Below are 26,621 nucleotides of genomic sequence, written 5' to 3'. Positions count from 1 at the left end.
AAGAAAAGCTTTGCCCCTTGGAGGTGGAGAGACAGTTGAGGATATACCCTTTCTGCCCTGCCCCCATCCCTAATTCTGCCCCCTTTCCTCCCCTATCTTTTACTTGATTTGAAAGCTGGGCCTAGAGATGTTGACTTTATGAAGAGAGAGGAGACTTGAAGGGTAAATGCTGCTTCAAAACTGAAATAATCACAGCCAATCTCAGCTTTTCCTTCCCTTTCTTCCCCGCTGGACTGTTTTCAGTGGAAAGGAAAAGGGACCATAAATTTGAGATTTTCATCCTGATGCTCAGGATTATTTCAGAGGTTTTCATGATTTAAATCATCTCTGCTTATAGGGATCCCTAGTTTCCTGCTGCTGTTCAGTGTGGAGAGAGAAAGCTCCCCTAACCAGTCCCCTTCCCTCTAAACACAGGCACAACAAGTTCTGTGCAAACAAATCAGAGATTTATGAGAAATGTTTACACATTAACTATTCAGAACCCATAGGCTGCTTGTTGCCTATTTCTTCTGGATTGCTGACTTCTTTTTTCTCATTTTGAAATCACAGGCTTTATAAGCAGAACTGATATCTTGTCTGAAATGAGATAGTTTGGGTATGTAAGTAAAAGAGTGGGTATGTGCAATTTATATGCCACATATAGGCAAATTAGCTTGCATTTTTTATTATAAAATTGAATTTGAGTTATTGTAATAACAGCTACCATTTATAGAGCACCCAGTGTTGGCATAACACTAGGTTCTCCATAAACATTTTATTTAATCTTCTGAGTACTCCCCTTTTACAGCAAGTAAACTGAGGTTTAGAGAGGATAAGTACTTTCCCTAGGGTCTCAGATCTAGATCAGTGGTTCTCAAAGTGGTCCAAGGACAGCAGCATCTTCATCACCTGGAGACTTATTAGAAAGGCAGACTACTGGGTCCCACCTGACACCTGCTGACTCAGAAACTCCCGAGGTGGGACCCAGCAATGCGTGTGTTCACAAGTCATGCAAGTGATTCTAATCCATGCTCAAGTTTGAGACCCGTTCATCTCGAGCTGGGATGTTGAAGCTCACCTGTCACTAGGCTACATTTGGTTATTTGGGAATTTTGACTGCATCTAAGTAATTATTAAATAAGCAGGAATAAAAGTACTGAAATTAGTTACCCATAGCATCAGTTACTTTTGCCTCCTTTTCATGATAATTGGCTGGTTACCCAATCGCTGAAAACTTTTCCTAACCTAGGAAAAGCAAGACAATTAGTAGGGATAAATTAAGGATAAACCTTGGATGACACTCCCAAATTTGAAAACACTGCTTAAGAAAGGTTTTGAGGTAACTGCTCATAATTTTGGATAGTCTTAGTGGCTTTGAAAATGGGAGATGATATGTAACAGTCCTAAATGACACAATGGAAGCCTTGACATCTATTAACTCTCTGGAAAATGCATGTATAGTCATTGTATTGCTGCAGTTCTGTGACCTAGAATGAGTTGTCAGCAATTGGAAGGAGGCCTTGGGCTTTACACTGCCCCCTTTTGCATTTGAGCCATCACTTGAATTCCCCATAATGATGATCAGAGTGGAATATTTTGGGTGGTCTCATGCCAAGAGCTGCTCTGAACTCTAGTGTCCTCTGGCATTCTCTAGAGATCACTCTAAGGAAAGAGTTGGGTACACAAGGCAAATGTGTTTAATGGTCCACCCTGTAGCTGAGCCCCTCCATTCACAGATGCCACATCAAGAAGAGGCTTTGGAAAGCATCTTTGTAAGTGAAAGGAAGAAAAGTTGCTCTGCCATTTCATGCACCATTGTACTAAATATTATGTGTTCTGCACTATTCCCTCAGTAGGATAGCATATTGCCACATCCCTCACATCTGAATGATTCCATAAATGTCGGGTAAACATTAACCTAACCAAGATCTCTAGCACAGAATAGGAGAAAAAAAATGTAGAGGAGGCTACTTATGCATTTAATATGAAAGGCTTTCACAAACAAGGAGAGCTATATGAGAGAGATGAAGTTAGAACTCATAATCAGATATTTGACATCAAATCATAACTTGACTAATTATTCTGAAAGTATCGGGGAATGTGAATCAAGTCATGCCCTTTCCAGAACTATTAACAGCATGTGCTTCTAATGGCAGAATTGGCTTACAGTACAAGTTTCCATCTCGATGGTGCCTGAAGGTAACAAAGGATATCTCTGGGTACTTGTTCCATCTCTGTCAACGGGTTATTGAGTTGGCTTTTCTCCATACAATTCATTTTGCCCAAAGCTTAGTCACTGTAAAGAATTTGGGGGTACTTTCCTAGTAGTAGGTTTTTTGAATTATATCAAATATTTATCATTTGACCAAATATGTAAATACAATACCATCTACTACCTCATGACCCCATTACTTCCAGAGAAGATCTTCATCCAGAATTTGTAGTTTATCATTATATAATGAATGTTTTTATACTTTTACTCTATATTTATGTGTCCACAAACAGTGTCTAGTAATGTATTGCATGTTTTAAACTCATGTACATGGTGCCACGTTATACACATTCTTCCTTTTTCTCTCGGTATTTTCACATTTATTCACTGCTTATTCACTTTCAAACCTTTCTTTGTTCGTGATTCTTGCCTAAGGACTTCCTAGTTTAGCTCATTTGCAGAACTGAGATGATTGTCACTTCCTGAGCTCAGTGAATGATTGATTTCACCTTTTCTGGCTTTGCTTGTCTACTTCTCAAGCTGTCTCCTAAAGCTTAGATTTGCATTTCTCCTTTGCCCTCTCTACAACCCAAAGTAACTTTGCGAATTCTCACCAATTATAGATTTACAATAGAGAAACACTCTCATATATTCTGTTCCTGGACAGAATAGCTATCCACCAACAGTAATGGGAAGGTAGTTCTTGTTCAGATGCTATGATAGGTTGAGGCATAATATCTAAATACCTCATGGAAAGTTTTTGACTAACCATTAAAGAAATCAAATCTGCATTTTTATAAATAGAATAAGGTTCCAATTTTTTCAAGATATGGCTGGGAAAAGGCACATTTTTCATTTTCATTATTTTGTTTTATCACAGAGAATAAACATTAGTTTTGTCAAAATGGTTTAATGTGACAAGAATGCCCCAAGTTCTCATTGCTTTTAGCTTTGTGACCTTGGGCAGGTAACTATCTCTCTGGGTCTTCTGTATTTTCATCTGTAAGAGGAAGAGAATTGGGCAAGGTGATTGTCAACGCTTCCTACTTAGAAATTTTGACTCAGTTTCTAAGGAACTGACACATTTCAGAGAACTGGGAGAAGGGAATCATTTATGTCTTTCAGAGGCCAAAAATACTTCCAGATTATAGAACATGCATTATGATAATGAATGGGTATTATAGTGAAGATTAATGTATTTCATTATCTAATCTTCTCTAGGTAACCAAAATAGGTCAATGCTTAGACTTCATCCTAATTTAATGCAGCCTCACATGGCAGGGATATTTGCAGCCCTAGAAGTCAGCTAAAGACTTGGGGCAAGTCTTTTTCTTTTATGAGTTTTATTTTATTTGTTGGTTTTCAATTGCAGAGGTGGTCTTCCTAGGCCTGGGTCAGGACCTAGCCTAAATTCTCTGCCTCCCTCTTCTCCCATTAGACTTACTTGGCCCACATTTTGCCCAGTGGGTCTCTTCTCTGGCAAGATGCAGGCACAGCAAGGAACAACTGCCTTCTCTAGAAGGGCTGGGGGGAGACACAGATCGTGGTGCTGTACAAACACTCTCTCTTCCTTAGACCAGGCTGCCCCTCTTACTTGGACTCACAGCATCCTTGTTTTCTTGCTGTCCCATAGAAGGGAGCATGGAGAAGGGTTTCTGGGCTTTTCTGAGTGGTTGACTTCACAGGCAAAGTGTAGGAAAGGTATAAGGTCCCTGAGGTTGGAGTAGCACTGGACCCAGAGCCCTTATAAGCAGGCAGTTTGTCTGCCAGATGAACTCTGGAGCCGAAGGCTCAGGGACCAGGACAGCGGTCAGCTGCGTTTGCTGCATACCGTAAAGAAATACTCATCTCCTTTTACTTCCCTACCACAATTCCAAATCAGAATGATCATGACTGTTAGTGGAAGAAAATAATACTATCTGTATAGGAAAAAAGACTTAAGAGAATATACCTCCAGAATGCCCTCTGTGGTTACCTCTGGGAGGCATGATTATAGGTTTCTTTAGTTCTTCCCTTTTTGCATTTTCCATATTTTTAACAATGAGCATGTATTATTTGTGAAATCAGAAAAAAAGCAGTAAGTGTTATTTTAAACTACGACTGTGCCTCAGGCGGGAAGTTCAGAATCCTTGACACGGCATAAAAAAGGTCCTCACAGTTTGGCCCCAGCCCCAGTGATCTGCAGCCGTAGTGGACTGTTCCCCCTTCATGCCACCATCTCTCACAACTCCATGTAGCTTTCTCTGTCTGCAGCCCCAGGTGCCACCCTACTGTCTGCCCTACCCAGCCTTTGAGACTCCTTTGGAGAATTCTTTCTGTCCACTTGCTCCCAGGCTGGATTCATCTCTCTTTCTTTTCCTGTAGCACTGGATAGAGATCTCTGTTATAGCAGTTGGCAATTTGCATAGCAATGATTTGTTAAAGGCTGGCTCTCTTATAAATCCATGAACTTCCTGAGGGCAAGGGACTGAGTTTAAATCACCCAGTGATCCCTGCTGCCTTGCACTTAGTAAGGGGCAGTGGTAGACTCGCACTAAATTCTTGTTGAATGGAGCAGCTGTTCCATCACAGATGTCTACGAGCAGATTGTAATGGCACTAAATTTCATCTACTGATTTTTAATGGCATTTAATACCTTACATGGATTAGGATCACAAGAAAGAAAGTGTTCCCAGTATACCTCTGTGACTCATCTCAGGATGTTTTCCATGGACCTGTACACCTTCTTACCAGCCCAGATGGCTCCTTAGACGGTTAGAAGAAAGTTGACTGTCTTGCTGATTTACCACAGAGGCTGTGCCTAGTATTTCCTGCCCGTCTGCACCTATATGCTTTGTGTGCTAGCAACCCTTTCTTTGCTAAGGTCTTAGATACCATCCAAAATGTCCCTGAAAACATCTGTCCCCTTAGAGAATCAGATAGGTTTTAAGTGTGGCTTACATTGAAGACTTGTATCTTTGACACTGTCCTAGCCTACAGACTGTTCTCCTAAGAAAAAGATTGAATTTAATATTGAGTTCTCCTTTAGGCTATTTCTAAGAGTCCTTTCTGCACTTGAATTTATTGATTTTTATCATTTTTGCTTTGGCTTCACCACACTGGATGCTGGCATTTCAACCCATTCCTAAAACTTTAGATAGCCAGCAAAATCTGCTGTTAGAATTCAGACGTACAGTCTTCTTTTATACAAAATATAATGTATTTTATGCAAACCTGAATTATGTAAAATTGATACGTGGTATGCTAAAAGTATTAATAAAGCCTCACCCAAATTTTAAAAATAGAAATTGACAAGAATTACATCATTTCAAAGCTAGAGAGCTTGAATAAATAGTAAACTGTGTTCAAGCTACAGCCACATGGCAGTGCTGTTTTGCCCAGTAAAATGCAGATACCTGATGTTCTTTGGCAGTATTCTGTGAACCGCACTGCTTTTTACTGCATAGGAGCTTGTGGTTGTGGTTTTGGTGTCTTTTTTTTGTTATTTTAACATCTGCTCTTGTTATAATTTAAAATGTCATTATATCCTATTACAGTGTCGCCCAAGCATTGATTAAATGGTTGATGGTGGTGCTTGTACTAGTGTTGAAACTAGCCCATGAAAATAAATAAATTTGGAATAAAATTTAGATGTGGTAAAACATGATAAAGAAGGTCAAACAACCCCCATGATACTCTGTGCTGTAATTTAGGAGTTGAGGGCTCTGTAGACCACTGGAGATGATGCTGACAAAATAAAATGGAGCATTGAAATAAAAATGCACTGTGGTGAGGTAGAGCTGTGCCCTTCTGAGAGCGCATTTATTCCTGTGGAAAAATCAGTTTTGAATTTTGCATATATTGAATTATTCAAAGCCTTCAGGAACACATCCCTTGCATAAAATGCAGTCATCTTGTTCTTGAGATTTTTGGGGGGTAATTAAAATTATTATATAGCAGTTTTTAAATCTCCTTTTAAAAAACTCATTGGGACAAAAATAATAGGTTTTTATCTTTAAAGTCTAGAGTGTGAATGACTTCTATCAATAGGCCTCAGCAATTACTTTATATCTACCTTAATAACTTCAAGCTGTTCTTTCCGTAATAGTTTTAAAGGTTTCTAGCTTTTAAACTGTATATCCAGGGTCATAGGGACATCTAGGACAAGCATTTGACATCCCAGAATAGAATGTTAGAATTGAAGAGAACCTTGGAGGTCACTTTACAGAGGGGGAAACAGATGGTTAGAGAGATCAGCTAAGGGACTGGCTCAGGATCACACAACATTTCAAAGAACTGCATTTTTATATCTTTATAGTGTATTTTAAATTGTATTTGGTCTCTATATTACAATATCTTTTCCTCCCTCTTTACTTCCTTCTATGTATTGAATTTTCCAACCATGATAATAAGCTGAAGTTCAGATATGACACAGGGTAAGAGTGGAAATACCAATTTTTCTTTAAAAAAAAATCTCTGTAGGCTTTTTTCCTACTCAAGACTTTTGGGGTACATAATCTCATAATTCAGCTTTTTTTATCAGTTTCTAATACCAATAGGAATGTGCTACTACATACATTAGAAAGGACATGATACAAATAGCACATCAAATTCTGATGAAATTGTTCCTCATGGAGTTTTTCTTCTTTTCAAGATAATGCATATGGTAAAACATTACGGCAACACCATGGCTGGGTAGTTCGAGGGGTTTTTGCGGTAAGTAATCCTTCTGCCTCCTAATGTTCTGATGGTCACAGCAAGGTGTTTTGTTTTGCTTTGTGTGTGTGGTGTTTCTGTTTGTTTTTGAGAATAAGAACAAAATATTGCTTATTTCATTTAAGTCTATAGGTCTTTGTTGTGTGGAAATGTTGGCAATAAAAAGTAAGAAAAGACTATTAGAATGTGCTTCACCTTATCTAGTTCCAGTGACCCTGAGAAGATTTGTCTCAAAACTGGTTGCCTTCTGATGCGGTAGTAAAGAGTGTCAGTGTAGAGATAAGCAGGAAGCTGTCAAATGCTCACCATTGAGGGGAAACCAGTGGTGGTTTCAAGCCCATAGCTCCCTCTGCTGCCTGTTAAAGTCAATCCTGTTAATTCTCAGATTTTAGTCAGTTTTTTTCCCCCTAAATTGAATTTTGTCTTGAATATTAACTGACCTGGGTTGCCAGTGGCTAGGAGTAGATATCTCTTCTTACCCAGTTATTTTCTTTATGGAGGTGTTTGTATTCATATGTTTTGGCTCCTGTTAGCTACCGCTCCTTCCTTCCTTGCATGACCTAGGAAGAACACGCACCTGAGGATCATAGTCCCCTGGACAAATCACTTAGCCTGCTTTGTAAAATAGAAGGAGAAGATGGCCCCTTTATGTCAGCAGTAATACTCTGTTATTCTCCCATCTGGGGAGAGGTCAGCCTTAGTCAGGTGCGGCCATGAAAAGGCGGAGTCTCATGTAGTGGTACAGTAGGAAATGTCATAGAATATGAGTGTTGTTTGGAAGGTCGGGGGATTAAAAATAGCCTTGCAGATGATGGTCTTTTACTAATTTAAAGCATGGGAGACATCATTTGCCTAAGGTAAGAACTGTTCAGGTCATGATTTACTAGGAGGCAGGTAAAGAAAATGGGAAGAATTTACCGTGGAAGAAATCAAATTTTAGTGAAAATGAAACATTTTTGAAAGCATAGAGATGACTAGCTCTATGTCCTGCTGTTCATTGGAATAGGAGCCAGACCAGTTGCAGCCACAGACTGCTCACACTTACCTTCAGTGCATGTTTAATAACATAATAATAGTTACCATTTGGCTGTTGGACACTTACTGTGTATCAGGCACTGTGCCAGGTACTTCTGTGTTCATTATCTTTGGTAATCCTCAGGATTAACTCCCAGTATTTTACAAGTTCGGAACTGTTTGTTCCCGTCCCAGAGTGAGGCAGTGGCAGAGTCCAGGGCTAAACCCAGACCTGCTGTCTCCAAGGCCGGTGCTCATCCCACCCATCACAGCTCTCCACAGTGAAGACAGAATAACTGAGAAACTGCGAGTGAGAAATTAGGCAAAGGATGCTGCTGCATTCATCAGTCTCCCTGAGTAAATACTGTGATTGCCTGCAGGTGCCTGACACCTGAGTTCCCTTGGTGAGGTGACAAAGCATAAAAGCACTGAGCTGCACCGTTTATAAGAAACATAAATGTGGTTTGGGTTTTTTTTTTTTTTTCAGTATAGAGGGCAGAGTTTAATCCTGAAATATTATTGATGATCTGAGATGTTGCCAACAAGAATGAAGCTATAGCACAAAATTTATCATAAGCATGAGTCTTTAAAAGAACATTTTAACTTACAGGATTTTTCCCAATATATAGTAATTTAGACTCATTGTAAAAAAAATTTTTTTTTAATTATGGAAGAATAGAAAGGGGAAAAATTAAAATTGTCCATAATCTCACCACTCTATAACAGGGATTTTTAACATTTTTGTGTTTTACCTTCTTAGCTCTTATTTTCATATATTTTTACATATTCTTTTCAATATTGTTCTATTTCATTTCATATATTTATATAAATGTCTACTTATACTTATATTTTTATATTTACATGTTTATTTTATGTGTATAATTATCTTTATTTTGTATACCTACTCTGTATATGCATATAAATTTTTTTGACATTTAGCTGGTTGTATAATTTTGTATTCTTCTTCTCCACTTTTTAATTTTTTATATTTTCTAGTTTTATTGAGAAATAATTGACATACAGTACTGTATGTTTAAGGTGCACAGCATGATGGTTTGATTTACATGTATTGTGAAATGATTACCACAATAGCTTCAGCTAACATCCATCTTCTCATATAGATACAATTTAAAAAAAAGAAAGGAAAATATTTTTCTCCTTGTGATGGGAACTCTTAGAATTTACTCTTGGAACAAGTTTGCTGTGTATCCAACAGCAGTGTTAGCCATAGTCTTCCCCACTTATTTTTAGGGACTGCATAATATTTCCCGAGTATGGAGGTACCATAATTTATTTGCCCAAATCTCTGTGTTGGAAATTTCAGCTGCTTCTAAGTTTGTTTTTACAGACAGAACAGCATTTTATGCATTTTTTATGCATGTTTTTATGCATTTTTGACTAAAACTGTTATTTCCTCAAAATAGGTTCCTAGAAGTAGAATTGCTCTGTCTAATACCGAGAAACTACAGCCACAACTTAGAATTGGAGCACTTACCATGCACTAGATGTTGTTTTAAGTGCTTCACTTACATAAAGTTATTAATCTCATAACTCTAAGGTAGGTTCTCTTATTTTCCCTGCTCATAGACAAAGAAACCTGAAACACATAGAGGTGAGGTAATACACCCAAAGTTATAGAGTAAGAACATTTTGAAGACTTGATATTATTGCCAATAGTTTTTAAAGTTGCTGGTTTTTAAGAAAATAGATTATGTTGAGCATTTGGCAACAGCCTTATCAGTAGAGGAGCTACCTTTCAGTCTCTCTCCTGTTATTCTCTAAGTCATCCCTACTTTGGAAAGTTTATTGAGTTTTCTAATGTGCTAATTAAAATTATCAGGGGCAGATTCATTTAACTAATCCTGGTTGCTCAGGGAAATGGCTTTTATGCTCAAGGAATTTGACTCATTTACCAGACAAATAGTGAACGTTTATCTTCAGACAGTTACTGTCTGTGGAACTGATGCCCAGTCTAGGCTCTGCCTCTTTCTGTGGCTCCCTGTTTTGGCTTCATCTTCAGTTGAGTTCTGTCATTGTTTCCCAAATAGACCCGGCTGCACCACAGTCCACTAGGAGCCTTTGAGAAATCTGTAGTCCTGGGTTCCACTCTGGAGAAACTTTAAAAATTTTTTATTTTACTTAAATATATGTACATAGAGTTTTGTTTTGTTTTTTATCACAGAGTCCAAAAAGGTTATAACAAAAAATAGCAGTTTGTTCCATACTTCTCAGACTCACTAAAAGAGGCTGCCACTTTCAACTGCTTTGACCATTTCTTCCAATACCTCCATAATTCTAAAACTATTTACTGTTCTTTGTGGCCTTATCAATTTTAATTACTGTTGATTTCTGTTATAGATTAGAAATTAGCTCTCTTAGACCTTACTGTCACTACCTCACCTCCCGTGCCTCCACCTTCCCTATATAATTATATCACAAGGTAACATGATGATGATGAGCCAAAATTCTATGACTTTTTTCATTCTTTCTTACATGAGTTTTACATTTTTCCCTGTACCATTGGATTTCTCAGATCACCATCATTCTGAACTCACGAATGTATCAGATTATCTGTATTTTTTTTTTCTTGGAGTGTGCCCTTCCAGAACTTTCTAAACTCTTCTTCCAGTCTAAATTGTCGTACTGCTATTGCCCTAGGACTTTTCTTCACAGGTTTTCTTATAAGGCATCCCCACCTCATCCTAATTCCATTTCCCAAGTCCTATGACTTCCTATTTCTTGTTCCAACCCCTTTTTTTGATGGTATGCAAACTCTAGTAGCTTCCTAAGAAAGGGTACAAGGGAGCTAAATTTTTGAGTTCCTGAAACTATCTTTATTCTGCCCCTTTTTCCTAGAGTGTTGCTTTGGCTGGTTTAGAATTCTAAGTTAATAGTAATTTTCTCTCAGTACTTTGAAGACATTCCTCCGATGTCCTCCAGCTTCCAATGTTACTATTGTAAAATCTAATGTGCTACTCTGTATAAACTGTTCCTCACCTCCTTCTAGATGCTTTTAGGATCTGTTCTTTGTGCCCACATTCTAAAATTTCACCGTGTTCTCCTTTTGGTCTTTATCATTCATTCTGCTGAGCACTTGGATAGGTGTTTAAATCTGGAGACTCATATCCTTCAATTCTGGGAGATTTTCTCACATTATATTTTTGGACGGTTGCCTTCCCTTCATTCTCTGCTCTCCCTGTACCCCTATCATTATTTGAGTATTTATTATGTGCCAGGCAGTGGAATAAACACATCCTACATGTCCCATTAATCCCTCAAATAAGGAAAGTGCTATCAGTCATCTTCTATAGATGAGGAAACTGAGGTTCTAGGAGTTTAATCACCTTACTTAAATTCCTCAAGATAATATGTAAAAGATTGGGGATTCAAGTCCAGGTCTCCTCACCCACACCTGTGCTTTAACCACTGCATAATGCCAGTCACTTTCAGTTGCAAAAAAGGAGAGGGTTGATTCTCAAAAGACTTTAAATATAAGGAAGCTCAAGAAAGCAACTGCAGAATGATTATTCAAGATTCCAAAAAGTCTCCAGAGAACTCAGCAGAGCCAAACCAGTAGGTGCCAGATAGCAGATTTTAGCAAGCTTAGGGAACAGTTGGCCTGCAAAGGGAGGGGAGCTATAAGGAGCTTAGGAAATCTTACATCAGGGAAGCAGTGTGGTTGGAGGTGTAGTTGAAAAAGCATAGAGACGATTCTAAGTTCAGATCCTGGCCCTGGCGCTCACTAGCTGTGTGATGTCTATCTGTCAAATAGGAATGTAAATTGTACAGGGTTCTTACAAAGATTAACTGGGATAAAATACGTTAAAGCGTCAGTGTACAAGCAGACAACAAATGTTAACCCCCTTCCTTTTTAGAAAATATTCAAGACTACAAAGGAAATATCCATGTAGGGGGAAATAGGAGACATGCAAAGAAAGTACGTGGAGATGAGATACAAATAGGATGGTGAGACGCCCTGCCAGGCTGGCCATGTGCCGACAAAGACTATGGTAGCAGCATGCGTGCAGGTCAACCTGAGCACTCAACCGGAAGAGGCTGGATCACTGTGAATGAGAAAGGAGCTTTCCTCAAACTGTTTTTCTCTCAGCATTCCCTGACTTGATGGGATTATGCATCCTCAAGATGGCCCAAGAACATACTTGCTTCTTCTAGCCTTAAAGTGATTTGGTGCTTGAAACATAATTTTAGAGTCCATGAACTGAAAGGGTGTATGCCTTTTTTTTTTCACTCTTGCTCCCCTCAGCTCTGTATGTGTGTGAATGTGTGTGCACGCATGCGCTTGTGCATGAGTATAATGTGCAAGAGAGCAAGCCGTGGTGCAGCTTCTCATGGGCAATTCTTTTGCAGTTAGCTCTGAGGGCAGCTCCATCCTATGAAGATTTTGTGGCTGCATTAACCATTAAGGAAGGCGACCACCAGAAAGCAGCTTTCAGTGTTGGGATGCAGAGGGACCTCAGCCTTTACCTCCCCGCCATGGAAAAGCAGCTGGCGATACTGGACACTTTATATGAGGTCCACGGACTGGAGTCTGACGAGGTGGTATGATGTCTGCAGGGCAGCGCCGCCTCCTAACTTCAGGGAATAAAGTTCGCTAAAGTGTTTCGTTGCCCTGCTTAATTTCCAGCAGCAGCTTCAGTCCTCTCCAGTCCCTTACTTGGGGGGATGGAGAGGAGGAGGCAAAGCCTAGTGCTTTTATGTATAATTTTTAAAATGCATATATGTTTTGTGTGTTTGTTTAAAAATCAAGGTGCTATATATTCAGTTCAAAGGGCCTCCTGGAAACCAAGTCATAGCTGTTACACAGACGTGAACGGCGAGTTATAAGAGCAGATTTGACGAATGAATTTGTTAGTATTGTGTTTTGCTTTTAGTTTTAATGGGCCACCCAAACCCAAGCTGAAATTGAGCAATTTCTTTATCAAGGACTGTAACTCATAGCCAGTGTTTCAATCAATTTAGAATTAGACTAAAAATTTAGAGGGAGCTCAGCCCCTTTGTTGAAGCTATTGAAATGTAGAGTTCGCTATTCCTAGACGTTCTGCAAAGAATCCTCTTCTCTGTGGCTCTGTGGGCCAGGAGAGCCTGTGTAGTCAGCGTGTCCGGGGCGTTGGTGTGACCAAGCAGTGCCATCCCTGTTTATGGGCCAGGAGACTGGCTCTGAAGAGATGAGTGGTGTGTCCTAGCCCCGAGCTGGAGGACAGTATGGGAGGGGTGGGACAGGTCATCTGAGGTGACCCCGTGCAGTGCACACCCTTTGCCAGCCTGCTTTCTCGGCATCATCTCAGTTGGACATCACAGCAAAACCGTGACATTCAGGGATTATTATTAAACTTCAAAAGGAAGGTTTAAAGGTCGAGGGATTTGCTCAGTCACACAGCCACTAAATAGAAGAACCATGTGATTTCCATGTGTGATCTGGACCACCTCTGCATCAAAATCACATGGAGTGCTTGTTTGAAAAGCAAATTCCCAGGCCTTACCTTGACCTGAAGAACCAGAATTGTGGGATTGGGACTCAGGATAATAAACCTTGAATTTGAATAAACTTTCCAAGTTATTCTTGTGCACACAGGGTTGAAGAGCTACGAGATTAAATTCTAGTTTACAGAATTCCCAGTCTTCTGCATGAACTAAATGATGTGTCCTTTTTTTCAAAGAGGAAGAGGCTATCGTTGAAATGAAGTAGTTAAAGGGAGAGTGAGAAGTGGAGCAAGTTTACTCAGCAGGTTTCTTAATTGAGCCAGCAGGCCTTCAGGGACCACGGTTCTGAATGTGCTCTCTGATCAATCTTGGCTTTATCACCAATGGTGCAGAGTAAGCTAAATGCAGCTGCTTATCTATCTTAAAAGCTCTGGGACTGTGTCACAGTTTAAAGGTGGGATTTAAGCCTTTCACAAAACAACCTTGTGTAGGCGTTCTCCTGAAGAGTGTGACGCCAGGACTGTGGCCCCAGTCTCTCAGCAGGCCAGGCTGCCAAGCGGGGGGTGGGGGGAGAGGCCATGGGTGCCTTCCCTGTCAGGGGCTACTCGCTTAAAGTAGCTGGAAGGGAAGTTCCCCAGGTAGAAGGTGAGTTCCTTTGAGGGGCACAGGTGATGCTGTCCCGAGGGTAAAGAGAACTCTCTCCTTAGATGAGAGGTTAATGTACGGAGGGGTATTGATTTTTTTTGTCTGTGTTTAAACAAATGGGCATTTGTGTAGCTCAAATTAACGAAGCAGATACTGTGTGCTCAGTAAGGACTTCTGGAAAATGCTTAAACTTTAGAAAAACAACATCAAATATTTTAAGGCTAGGGAGAAAAAGGGTGCTAAAGTGATGTTGATTCTTTTGTATCTTAGCGCTTGCTGTTAGCAGCTGCTAAGATGTGTGTGTTGTCTTCTCCCATTCCCACGAGTAATTAGTGCGGACCTCCATCTCTGGCTAGTGTGAACATGATGGCAGGACTAGGGGATAATTTAGACTTCCTGCCCTTACGGAGCCTCCTAAAAGGGAAAAAGAAAAAGCCACCAGCCTTTGCTTTTCCTTGAATGAATGCACATTAGACATTGCGCCATTGGGTGGGGATGCTACCAGGAGATTGTAAGTGTTGTGAAGCATGACCGTTCAGAGCAAATGCTGGTGCTCCTCGTCACCTCAGGAGATCTGGTGTGGTCTCTGGGAGAGAGGTGGGCACACTGAAAATACCTCAGATTTTCCACCGAGGCTTTGAATACACACAAAAAGAAAGCTGCTCAGCATGGCCATTTCGCGTTTCTATAGGTACTGCCTTGGTGTATATGACCCAGTTTTCTGGGAAAGAAGGGTTTCATATTATCCGGGATCTTTGAGAACCCAGATCAGAGTAACTTGACTAACTTGAATAAGTTGCATTACCTACTCAACACTTTTCCAACCCTACAGAAAGGGGGTAATGTTTTTTGATAGGTATTTTCCTCACTGGAGCATGCTAAGTTTACCTAAGATGCGTAAAGCTCTGGGAATTGAACTTCATATTAGATGACAAATTCAACTTGACCTGACGCTTGGCACAGTCAGAGCTTCCTCCTGAACCTGCAGTATTTGCTTCTCCATTTTATTTAAAGGCATAATGTGTGCTAATTGGCATTTACTATCTAAGACGAGGACAAAGAGAAAAGATAAGGCTTTCTCTCCATCATCCTCTAAGATTCCTGGGACCTCTAAGCTTTCTTTCTCTGACAATGAGAGGAGATGGGAAAACGCTAGTATGTTTGTTGGTTGCTCAAACGTTTTTAGGATTCCCTTTCTAGAGTAACCTTTAGAGAGATCCTGAAGGAAAAGAAAAGGTAATGTGTCTTCTAAGTATCATTAGAAGCTAATAAGTAGCATTTGGACGACCTCTTATAAGGCACTTCCATACACATAATTTCATCATGTCTGCACTTCTCCCCACAGCAGAAGCCAGCCCTTACACTTAGGAGGGATTAATGTATATTTGTCTAACTGAACAAAATCCTTTCAATGATGGCAAATTTTTTTTGTGCTTGAAAGCAGATTTGATTCATTATAGCTAATCTTGACAAAAATGTTAAGTTAGAGGGATACCTTTTGGGGAAGAACCAACTTGTGACTATGAGGTAGAGATGATTTTCTCATCACCTCTTGATCCAGCTCCTCAGGTAGTTAGTTCTAGAAGTGGGGCTCTTGGAATGTTGAGCACATCAGTCCCCAGGGAATTGACTTTGAAAGGCAGCGTTTGTTAGGCTGTGTTAAGTAGTGGCTTCAGGTGCCTTGTCATCATTATTTGCATGTCATTCTGAACATAAATCCTCCCCAAATGTCATATTCCATGCTGAGGGGTATCTGAACTCCATAGTTCAGCCCTGCTGCTTCTCTCTCCTCTTCTGTTACTAATGATTGCGAACAGTGCCCCCATCAGAGCACCAAATCCATCCCCTTTCTTAGCTGTTCTGCTCCATTCCTCAGCAGCAGCTTCTAGCACATATGTGGAGCCTCTGGCACAGACCTAGCCAGGGTCAGGTGCCCAGTCAGTGGGCATTTTCTTCCCCTCCCAGACTGCAAGAGCTTCTTAAAGAACCCCTGTTCCCATGTGTAGCTGTAAAGCAGGTGACCACATGGTGTGTAGCATCTAGGAAAGGTGATCTGTTATTAGATGAGTGCTGCTGGAAAGGTTTGCAGTCTTCTCTTTTTTGATTATTAATTAATCAAAAGTTAATGCTTTCAACTTTATATTTTCGGGAAAGTGTTTTTAATTAAGAAAAATATGTGGTAGGGACCAGTAAATAAATTATACTCTTTTCTTTATTAAATTTGAAGTAAGTAAAAGAGCTGAAGGAAGAGGTGTCTTATTAAGGAAACTTAATCTGATTGTGAAAGTCATATGTATGAAGAAATATCATTTACGTCAATAGGAAGAGTCAAAGTGTCGTGAGCAATAAAGACGATGTGATTTTGGAAACTTCCTGAAACAACACTTTTTATGTTTTTCTCTACTAAACAACCATGTCCTATAAGAAGTTGGTTACATGATGGTGCATTTCTGAATCATTGATTAAAATCAGTTGCTTCTGATATTAGTCATGGGTTTTATAACTCTTCAGCTTCCCTGCCCTTGTGTTTCATTTCTTTTTTTAAGGTGAACTATCAACCTTTAAAAATTTTTTTAGATTTAGAATTTATAAGTACAGTACATTTTAAGCCATTGTTCTGTTAGCTGAGCTAACGTGTTTGGTCTTGGAGGGGCTGACTTCCGTGCCGTTTGTGATCTCGTGGAGCCTGTACATGAGCTTCAGTGTCTACGGCAACCCGTGTCCCTGTGACATGCACATAGAGTGCTTTACTTAGAAACACACTCTGCTTCTGGGCGGCCCTTTGTGGTCTGCAGTTGCTTACTCAGGGGTTCATAAGAATGACAAAAATACCCACTAGCTGTCTAATAGTATTTTAAGACTGCTTATCTATTACAAGGGTGTTAGGGTCCTTTCAGCAATTCCATGAACATACTGTTCACTAGACCTCCTCTGGAAATGTCCCCAGTCCTACTGTCAGGCTACTGTACGCAGTAGCCTGTGTACAGAAGCCATTTGCATGATTTCTTGTTGAGCTGCTGCATCAGGGCACTTGTAAGCGATCCTCAGCGGTACGGTTGACGCAGGCATTGATCTTTCTTCTCCACTGTTTCTATACAGCTTTTCATTAAAAGGAAAAAACATACCACTACTCTGCAAAGCAAAAGTTTTCAAAATTCTTCGGTTACCCTTTTTAATCACTTCTCTTTCAGCGTGAACAAATGTTTTCAGCTAAGCTATGTGAGAACACAACAGATCTTGCTTGTTTTAAGCACTGTCCATTCTATTTTATATATTTTAAAGTGTGATCAGTATTTCTTCCCTGTACTTTATAAACAGAAACTACCCTGAAATGGTTGATACCCCTTGCAGAGCTGATCTCATCCACAGACTCCTGTGTATCTGTCTGTTTATAGGTGTATATGGAGTCAGTGGTGACAAGAAGGGTGATCTAGAAGTAATTCTGTTGCTCCCCAGAAGGCTAATGAGCCAGTCTCCTGGCATGTTTGATGCATGAATCCCTTTGTGTCATGACAATTTCACTAGAATGTCAGTAAACAGCCCAACTACCTCATATGAAATTGGCTGTGGACAATCTGTGTCAGATGAGACATGTGTTAAGGTTGATTTAATCTGGTTAATAGATTGGACAAAATGATGTCTCTATAAAGAAGAAAGATGTTAGACCAGATGCCAAAGGCTACAATGTACATAGATTTCCTTGGATTGCTTTTTTAAGTCAGTGTTTAATTCTACCCCCAGTATTCTCATCTCCATTTTGTGATCTCATAGATCCATGCACTTTGAATATCTGTCACATGCAATCCTGTGTTACCTGTTCTTGTTCTTCAGCATTTTGAATGAGCATCATAATGACAGTAGAAAGCAAGTGTCCAGTGGTTTGTTGATTCCTTAATTTTAATGGACCTTTACTTAGAATATAATGTGTTGGAGCCTTTAAGGATCAACTGATAAATGAGAATTTCATGTTTAGGTTTCATGTAAAACTCTGTCCAAGTTCTAACTCTGTATCTTGTGGGGAGGGGGAACAAGGGAGGGATTTACTTTTTTTGCAAAAATATTTGAAAACATCTGTCAGATTTTATATTCATTAGTTATAATAAACTTATTTTTAAAGTATTTTATCAAGTGCTTCTCTTAAAGATTGTGTGGGTTTTTGCTTAATGAATATGCCAGTAATAAGTATCATTTATGGAACACATACTATTTGCTGGGCATCATTCCAAGCTCTTTACAAATATTAATACACTTAGTCCTCCTAATCACTCTATGGGGCCGGTACTGTTATTAACCTCAAGTTACAGATGAGAAAACTGAGGCACAGATTGGGGAAGCCCCTTGTCTAAGGTCCCACAACTGATGAGGAGTAGAGCCAGGCTACAAACTGAGGCAGCCTAGTTCCAAAATCTTTATAACAAACTATTTAAACCTAAACAAAAAATAATTTTGAAACATCAAATGACCACTGTAATGGCATTGCCCCCGGGTGTTCTAAGCACACTAGAAAGACTAGCTCCTGTCACAGGTGGCTGTGTTCTTTGGCCTGGTTTAATTCTGTTTTCAGAGAAACCACAAACGCAGAACAAAGAGATGAGTTTGCTGTGCTTAACGTCTGAGTTGCTCTTTGGTTACATTCAAAGCACATACTTTTTTGCCTAAATCACCTGGTGCCGAAGTAGGGTTGAACTTGTTAGGTTTTCACTCTCTGTTACTTGTTGGTGGATGTTAAGATGCCTGCAGATAGGTAGATACGTGTGGCTGGCCATGGGGTGCAACCCCTGCCCCCACGGCCTCCTCTCCAGCCACCTCTTTAAATACATGAGCTGGGCCAGTTAGAATTGGGACAGGGAGGGTTGAAGGAAGAGAGAGAAACCAGTGAAGTGTGGTAGGTGTTTGAGCAAAAGGGTCCTGTAGAGTCTGAGCTGGGGTGGCAATGTTGGGCCACGTGTAAGAGAAGGAAGAAGAGAAAGCCAGTGGGAAAGGAAAGGATGGTGCAGGCACACCGAGAAGCAAGGACGAGGAACTGTGTAGTTGCCACGCACCAGCAAACTTTCCTTGAAGGCTGACTTTCCCTTTCCCACTTCTAGTTCCTGCCCTAGAATTCCTCCCCTTGCGAGCCCTGTACCTTTACAGTAAGACCCTAACCTTTTTTGCTTACACTGCTTTTAGCGGGCTTCTATGCCTTGAAACAATCACTATGACAAGCATGTGTGTCTTTATTCCACACTGAGTATGGGCAAGTCCAGAAACACCCAAGTGATATACGTTGAAGAACCACCACCACCGTCATTCTCACTGTGTAGAATGGAAATGCCTGGCCAGACCTGAAGTCAGTCTGTATGGGCTCTGCTTATTCTAACTCACGTGCAATTCCCCCAGAGAACCCCAGGGGCCTTTTTGTAATGGCTTTGTTCTTATAAATCGTAAGCATCAGTTCTCCCAGAGACGGCGGTATAAGGACCAGCTGACCATCTCCTGCCTTCCGCCATACCTACCTGGAGCAGCGTGCTCAGATACGCGTGTGTCAAGAGTCAATTGCTGTCCCTCAGCTCCGCCCCCTGCGGTACTTGGAAACCATGAAAAGATAAGCTTCCTGGAGGATGAACCAAGGTGGGTTCAAAAGAGACCATGTTTGGACATCTGTCCTGATTTCTGGTGGGCAGGAGAGCAAAGTTGCCTTGGGCTAATGAGGGGCCAGCTGAGGAGAGGCAATGTCTACTGCTTCCTATTCTTCCAGAACCTGAGAATACTGGTACATTTTCTGTTTTATTACTATTCTACAAGAATGTGGATACACCTGGAATATGGAGTGTGGATAACCAGGTCACTCACCTGGGTTGTGGTCTTGGAGCTCCAATCCAGACCCATCTGCCTCCTGATCATTGATCCTTAGATGTCCTACCTTCGTCTGAAACCCCAGTTCCAAACGTGGTTGCCCCTTAAGCTTTGCCATCTAAGTCAGTGACATCACCATTATTCTCATCTCTCAGGAAGAAATTCAGACACCCTAAACTCCCTCACTTCTATGCTCTTTTCCCAGTTTGTTATGAAGGCCTGTCTCGACCTGCACACTCCCAGTGGCTACAGCCTTGATCTCTGAGTTCTGTGCTTTTTCAGCCTGTCACTGTCTTCCTGAAAATCCTTGATGACTCCATGCCATGGTTCAGGTTGCTTTACAGACTTGCATTGCCCTTTCCCCTTCCTGAAAACCCAGATTGAGTCTCTTCAGAAACTGCCCAGACGCAGTAAATCCCAGCCATCAATTTCACCTCTAAACACTTCCTGCACTTGTAAACAATACCACATAAATTAGAACTTGATGATGGGAAGTGTGACTACATGAGAACTGGACTAATTCTTTGGTGCATGTTTTGGTTATCAGTGTAGCCGCCTCCCTCACTAAACCATAAACTTCACTTTCTTCAAAATAGTGTGCCCAGCACCCAACAGTGCCTTCCTGTCCGTGGGAGGGTTCCGGAACTGTCTTAGAAGTTGGGCATTACCTCCGACGGTGTTCCCTGGTTCCTTCAGGTGTGTTACTACTGTTATCTAGCTAGATAAAAATATTTTGAAACAAAGCCATACACATCTCTTCTAGTCCTTCCTGCTTCCTTGGCTGCTCAAGAATTACTGACTGAACACTCAGAGTATAAATAATTTATGGTTTTTTTAGTATTTTGCCTTCGTTAATGCAGGTAATCAAATGTTTTTTTAATGGTGCTTATGTGTATCAAATTATGAACAATTAGAAGGCAAAGTCCAGCTCATGGTTCTCAGCCCTATTTGTACATTAGAATTAATAGAAGGACTTAAAAAACAAGCAAACAAAAACACTGATGGAGGGACTTCCCTGGTGGCGCAGTAGTTAAGAATCCACCTGCCAATGCAGGGAACATGGGTTCGATCCCTGGGCTGGGAAGATCCCACATGCTGTGGAGCAACTAAGCCCGTGCGCCACAACTACTGAGCCTGTGCTCGAGCCCACGAGCCACAACTGCTGAGCCCGTGCACCACAACTACTGAAGCCCACGTGCCACTACTACTGAGCCCACAAGCCACAACTACTGAAGCCCGCGCACTCTAGGGCTGGCCTGCCGCAACTACCGTGCCCGCGTGCTGCAACTACTGAGCCCATGTGCTACAACTACTGAAGCGTGTACACCTGGAGCCCGTGCTCCGCAACAAGAGAGGCCACCATGATGAGAAGCCAGCACAGCGCAACAAAGAGTAGCCCCCACTCATGGCAACTAGAGAAAGTTCGTGCGCAGCAATGAAGACCCAAAGCAGCCATAAATAAATACATAAATAAATAAATAAAAAGTAAAAATTTTTAAATTAAAAACCAGTAAAAAAATTTCACCAGTGATGAAACAAAAGAAGGAGCCCAACCTTGTCATTGTGCCCTGAACTTCAAAAGATGATCACCAAAGAAAAAGACCAGGTTTTTCTGGCAAGAATGAGAAGAGTTCCTAATCCTGCCCTTATTGGGGGAATTTGCAAAATCCAGAATTCTCATTAAAATCTCAGGTTTTTGAAAGAAGATTGAAGAGTTGGACATGATGAGTAGACATCTCTTCCTCTGAGTGGGGCTGGTGCGTGTGTGTGCGTGCGTGTGTGTGTGTGTGTGTGCGCGTGTGCGTGCGTGTGCGTGCGTGTGCGTGTGCGTGTGTGTGTGTGTAGGTGGAAGGGGATTTTGCTGGGGAGAGATGGGTGAATAAGGAACAGGAAAAACCAGCCCATCCCTGATTTAAGAGAAAAAGCCACATCCCAAGGGTATTCTCCCCCATGATATAGTAGATAATCTCTCCTCTCCATTCGGAGTTCACACTGGTGCAGGACTTAATATAACTATCAGAAGGCAGAGCAGAGTCCAGTCCCTCCAATAAGAGCCTGTATACACAGCTCTTCCTCCTTCCCCCATGCAGACACACATAGACAAGCAGGGCTCAGGTTTGGCTGGTATGCACTGGTATGACTGTGCTGGTTATTAAAATACTGAAATGCTTCTATACCAGGAAGTAAATAATCACTCTCTGAAGTGACTCATGCTGCTTTGACCCCAGCCCCTCTCACGAGAACCACCCAAATCCAGACCACCCCACAGTCCGGTACCTAAAAGAATAACCTGTGGCCTAACGAAGAGCCTTCAGACCCCTGCCTCAGAGCTATGGTCAACCTGTTTTCTGCTTATTCAGTGTCTGTGTCATGCTAGTTATTAAATATTTTTAATATCATCCATGCAGGAAAGTATATAGAACACAAGCTCACAGAGGAAGAGAAATAGCTGTCAAATAAGGTGGGAAATACGCCAAGGAGACTATACCAACACCACATCAAAGCAGATAAATGGTCTGAACAGACTTGCCCACCTTAAGCATGAGCAAATTTCAATTAAATGGCCTGGTAACCGCATAAGTATGCTACAGGCAGCAAAGGGAGCAGAGTGGGGAACAGAGGAGACCAATAGGGAAGAAAAGCTAACCTAAGAAACAGAAGTTCCTACAGGTATATTGTGTTCTCAAAGAACATCAAAAGAACAAGAATTAAAAAAAAAAAAAAAGAACAAGAATTCAGTAAAACAAGAGCTCACATATGAGCTGATTAAACAAAATGAGATAAAAGGGCAGATTGCAGAGCTAAGGAAACAACTTGGCCAAAATAACACTATTGTAGGACAAATAAATGAATTAGAAATAGCAAGAAACATGGTTGAAAACTGAATTGGTAACATAGAAGAAAAGGCTTGAGATGACTGCAAGTGAATGAAGAATTTAAAAAACCAAGATTAATTCTTGAGAGGACAATTGTAGAAAGAAAAAGGTATTCTAACATTAATTGGTATCCAAAAAAAAAAAAGGAACTAAAAAAGTACTGAAAGGTATAATACAGAAATGTTTTCCTGGAATGAAGGAATGAATCTTCAGATTGAAAAAGTACACTATGTTGTAGGGAAGCTTAGAGAAAGCACGTGACACCAAAACGTATCCTGATGAAGTTAATGAACTTCAAGAATGAAGAAAAAATTCCTCAGTGGTTAGGAAGAAACACCAAAGGGTCTCAAACTTCTTTACCACCAGATTCAGAGATTCAGTGACAGGAGGCAATGGAGGAATATTTCCAAAGTTCTGAGTGGGAAAAAAGAGTGCCTTAAGTATATTTTTTTAATTTATTTTTTTTATTGAAGTATAGCTGATTTACAATGTTTTGTTAATTTCTGCTATACAACAAAGTGGCTCAGTTATACACCTATATACATTCTTTTTTATATTCTTTTCCATTATGGTTTATCCCAGGATATTGAATATAGTTCCCTGTGCTATACAGTAGGACCTTGTTTATCCATTCTATATATAATAGTTTGCATCTACTAACCCCAAACTCCCAATCCATCCCTCCCCAATGCTCCCTCCCCTTTGGCAACCACAAGTCTGTTCTCTATGTCTGTGAGTCTGTTTCTGTTTCGTAGACAGGTTCATTTATGCCATATTTTAAATTCCACATATAAGTGATATCATAGGGTATTTGTCTTTCTCTTTCTGACTAACTTCACTTAGTATGATGATCTCTAGTTGTATCCATGTTGCTGCAAAAGGCATTATTTTGTTCTTTTTTATGGCTGAGTAATATTCCATTGCATATATATACCACATTTCTTTATCCATTCTTCTGTCAGTGGACATTTAGGTTGCTTCCATGTCTTGGCTATTGTGAATAGTGCTGCTATGAACATAGGGGTGCGTGTATCTTTTTGAATTATAGTTTTGTCTGGATATATGCCCAGGAGTGGGATTGCTGGATCATATGGTAATTCTATTTTTAGTTTTCTGAAGATTAGTATATTATTGCCAACCGAGTTGTCAAATATAATGTCAAGTACTCTTAAATATGCAAGAACTCAGAGAATGCAACACCCGTGAGTCCTTCTTAAAGAGACCATTTGATAGGAGAAATGAACCAAATAAAAGGACTGGTGGTGAGCATTGAATTTATATAAAGAACCAATACCAAACTGGGAATTGTAGTTGTATTGTAGGTACAGATTGCAAATATTATAAACCTTGATAATATAACTAATAAATTGAGAGTGGGGAAAGGGAGGTATAAGAGTGCCAATCTCCTCTTATTTTCATAGCAGAGAGCTGATATTGTCTAAAATAAAAAGTTATAAAGTATGTATGTAATGGTATTTTTTTTAATAAGCTTGAATGGATCTTGAAAGAAATACCTCTTGGGATAAAGAAATATTTAAAGTTTAGTAATGGCTTCAGTTTAGTTTCTTATCCGAAATACGAGCAAACTACCTGAATGCTTTTTTTAAAAATTAATATGATTAGAAATAAATATGAAAAAATAAGTATACATCTATGTTTATCAAAATATCCTCTATTCTTTTTAATCTGTATCTGTGTAAAAAAAAGTCAGGAATGATATTTAACTAAAGTTAATGATGGTTATTTTTAAGTGGGTATTGATTTAGTTTTACTTTTTTATTTGTAATTTATTATATTGCTTGACTTTTGTTTGATAACTATGCTATCTTTTTATTTTAAAATTAGGGCAGGAGGCCTAGTCTAAAACAAGGTTTAAAATCATCGTATAGTGTGAGTGGACTTCTGGCATATGCTGCTCCTTATAGTGACATTTGCTTTATAACTTCTAGCAAGGTACCTTAAAATTTTAACTTAATCTCACCACACTTCCCTTTTCCCCCTGGTTATTTTTCACTCATAAGCCGCTGTTTCTTTACTCATATATTATTCATCTAAATATCCCATCTTATACAGCTCACGGTGTTATATTCTTTGGGACTAAGGGGGAAAAAATGGAACACCCAGTATGAGACCTACTGACTTGCCCAGTGCATCTGAAACATGAAAAAATAGAAAAAGAAGCCATTTGGAGTAGCTGACAGTCATTTTACAAGAGGAAGCCAAAAAGACTCAGCAACTTGGGAATTTTGCACATGAATTGGCTGCAGTCCATTGGAGATGCTGAAAGATTTCTTTCTTTGTGCTTCTGGGAGCTTGGAAATGAAACGTCAACCCCTTCCCTGCCCAAGTGAAATTGCTGGTCAATAGAACTGTACTTCAGTGTTAGCTTGTGCTGATCAAATTCAGCTTCCAGGGATGGCAGATGCAAGAATGCAGCAGTAACCTGTCTTCAGTAAGCATGTTTTCAGGACCATTCAACCTTATGTTGGTGGAAACCCACGGGAGCCCTATATTCTCTTGTGGCATGTGTGAGAGCAACTCAAGACCCTCTCTCTGTCACACAGTTTTATAAAATCCCAAATCTTTGACTTGATTAGTATAGAAAGACGATCACAGGATTGTGGAACTGGAAGACTCCTTCGTCTGTGGTGGTCATAATCAGTATCCCAAAAGGTTATCAGGATCCGATCAGGAATTGTACATAATGTGCACAGCACAGTGTCGAGCTCAAGGTAAGAGCTCCAAAAATGGTGGTGGTGATAGTAATAGTTGCTGTTATTATTACTGTTTTAACAGGAGGTAAAACTTTAAAGGCCATCATGCCTGGAGTTTTCCTAGCTGAATAAGCCTTTTCTTAATTTGGCCGCTTGTCCCTGCTCTCACAGAGGATCCAGTGCTGCCTCTAGGGCGGGTCCCCTCCCCGCACTGAATGTCATGCCACCTTCAAAAAGGAGACCGGCACCTAATCCCATTTCCACGGAGACCGCGGCATTTCCTCTTCCTTGCCTGAGCTCTAGAGCCAGCTGTGATGCTTCATAGCTGTATCCCAGTTGGAGGAGTCCAGAAGAAGAGCTCACAGGGCATTAGGGTGGACCTGACACTTTCTACAGGACATTCCCCCTCACTCCAGAGAACATCTAATACATTTTTCTGCCCTAATCTCCTCTCCCCTTGTTCTGGAACACACTCTTATTTCTTTGAGTGACAGCCCCTTCACTGCTCTGAGTTCTGGTTGGGCCCCCAGTCACAGTGCCCAGCCCTCTGGCCACAGCAGTGGGCATGTGATCCAGAATAGGCCCATCCTGGGACTTCTCCAGGATCATATATTTGGACACTGGGAGAGAGTATCCATGTTATGAACTGCATGTTTGTGTCCCCCCAAAATTCATATGTTGAAACCCTACCCTCCGTGGGATGGTATTAGGAGGTAGGGTCTTCTGGAGGTAATTAGGGTTAGATTAGGTCATGAGGGTGGGGCCTTCCTGATAGGATCAGTGCTCTTGTAAAAGGAAGGCAAGGGGTCTCTGCCGTGACCAAGAAAGGCCATGTGAGGACATAACCAGGAAGAGAACGCCCACCAAGAACCAACCAGCCTGCCCGCTGATCTCGGACTTGCAGCCTCCAGAACTGGGAGAAATAAACATCTGTTGTTTAACCCACCCAGGCTGCGGTATTTTGGAATAGCAGCCCCAGCTGACTAAGACATCCCTTTTCTCTAGGGTTACCAACCTGCCTTGGCATAAGAATGACTCGTGGGCAGCCTGCCTCCCTTGGCTGCGTGTGAGGTCTGAGACAGGAGGGGGTGGATGGGGGCAGCAGAGAGCTGAGGAACGGCAGCACGGAGGGCAGAGAGCCAGAGGATGTGGATAGACGCTGCTGAGTGCTGTGTCAGACCGTGTCTGGGGCGGGTCCACACCCGCCTC

At 40.7% G+C, this 26,621-nt stretch overlaps 1 protein-coding gene across 2 annotated transcripts in view; it reads left to right on the top strand.

Annotated features, from left to right (window-relative positions):
- PLEKHA8 (pleckstrin homology domain containing A8) overlaps window positions 1–12,520 on the top strand; it is a 93,405-nt gene extending 80,885 nt beyond the window's left edge. For both annotated transcript variants that reach the window (XM_059933672.1, XM_059933671.1), the window contains 2 exons: window positions 6,825–6,886; window positions 12,269–12,520. In XM_059933672.1, coding sequence (XP_059789655.1) covers window positions 6,825–6,886; window positions 12,269–12,466 — 260 coding nt within the window. In that variant the 3' untranslated portion in view covers window positions 12,467–12,520. The remainder of the gene's footprint in view (window positions 1–6,824; window positions 6,887–12,268) is intronic.
- The last annotated feature ends 14,101 nt before the right edge of the window (window positions 12,521–26,621 follow it).

The sequence above is a fragment of the Balaenoptera ricei genome, chromosome 9 (assembly GCF_028023285.1).
Source record: "Balaenoptera ricei isolate mBalRic1 chromosome 9, mBalRic1.hap2, whole genome shotgun sequence".
Taxonomy (NCBI): domain Eukaryota; kingdom Metazoa; phylum Chordata; class Mammalia; order Artiodactyla; family Balaenopteridae; genus Balaenoptera; species Balaenoptera ricei.
Note: the sequence above shows the minus strand (reverse complement) of the source record. Positions and strands in the feature narration are given on the sequence as shown.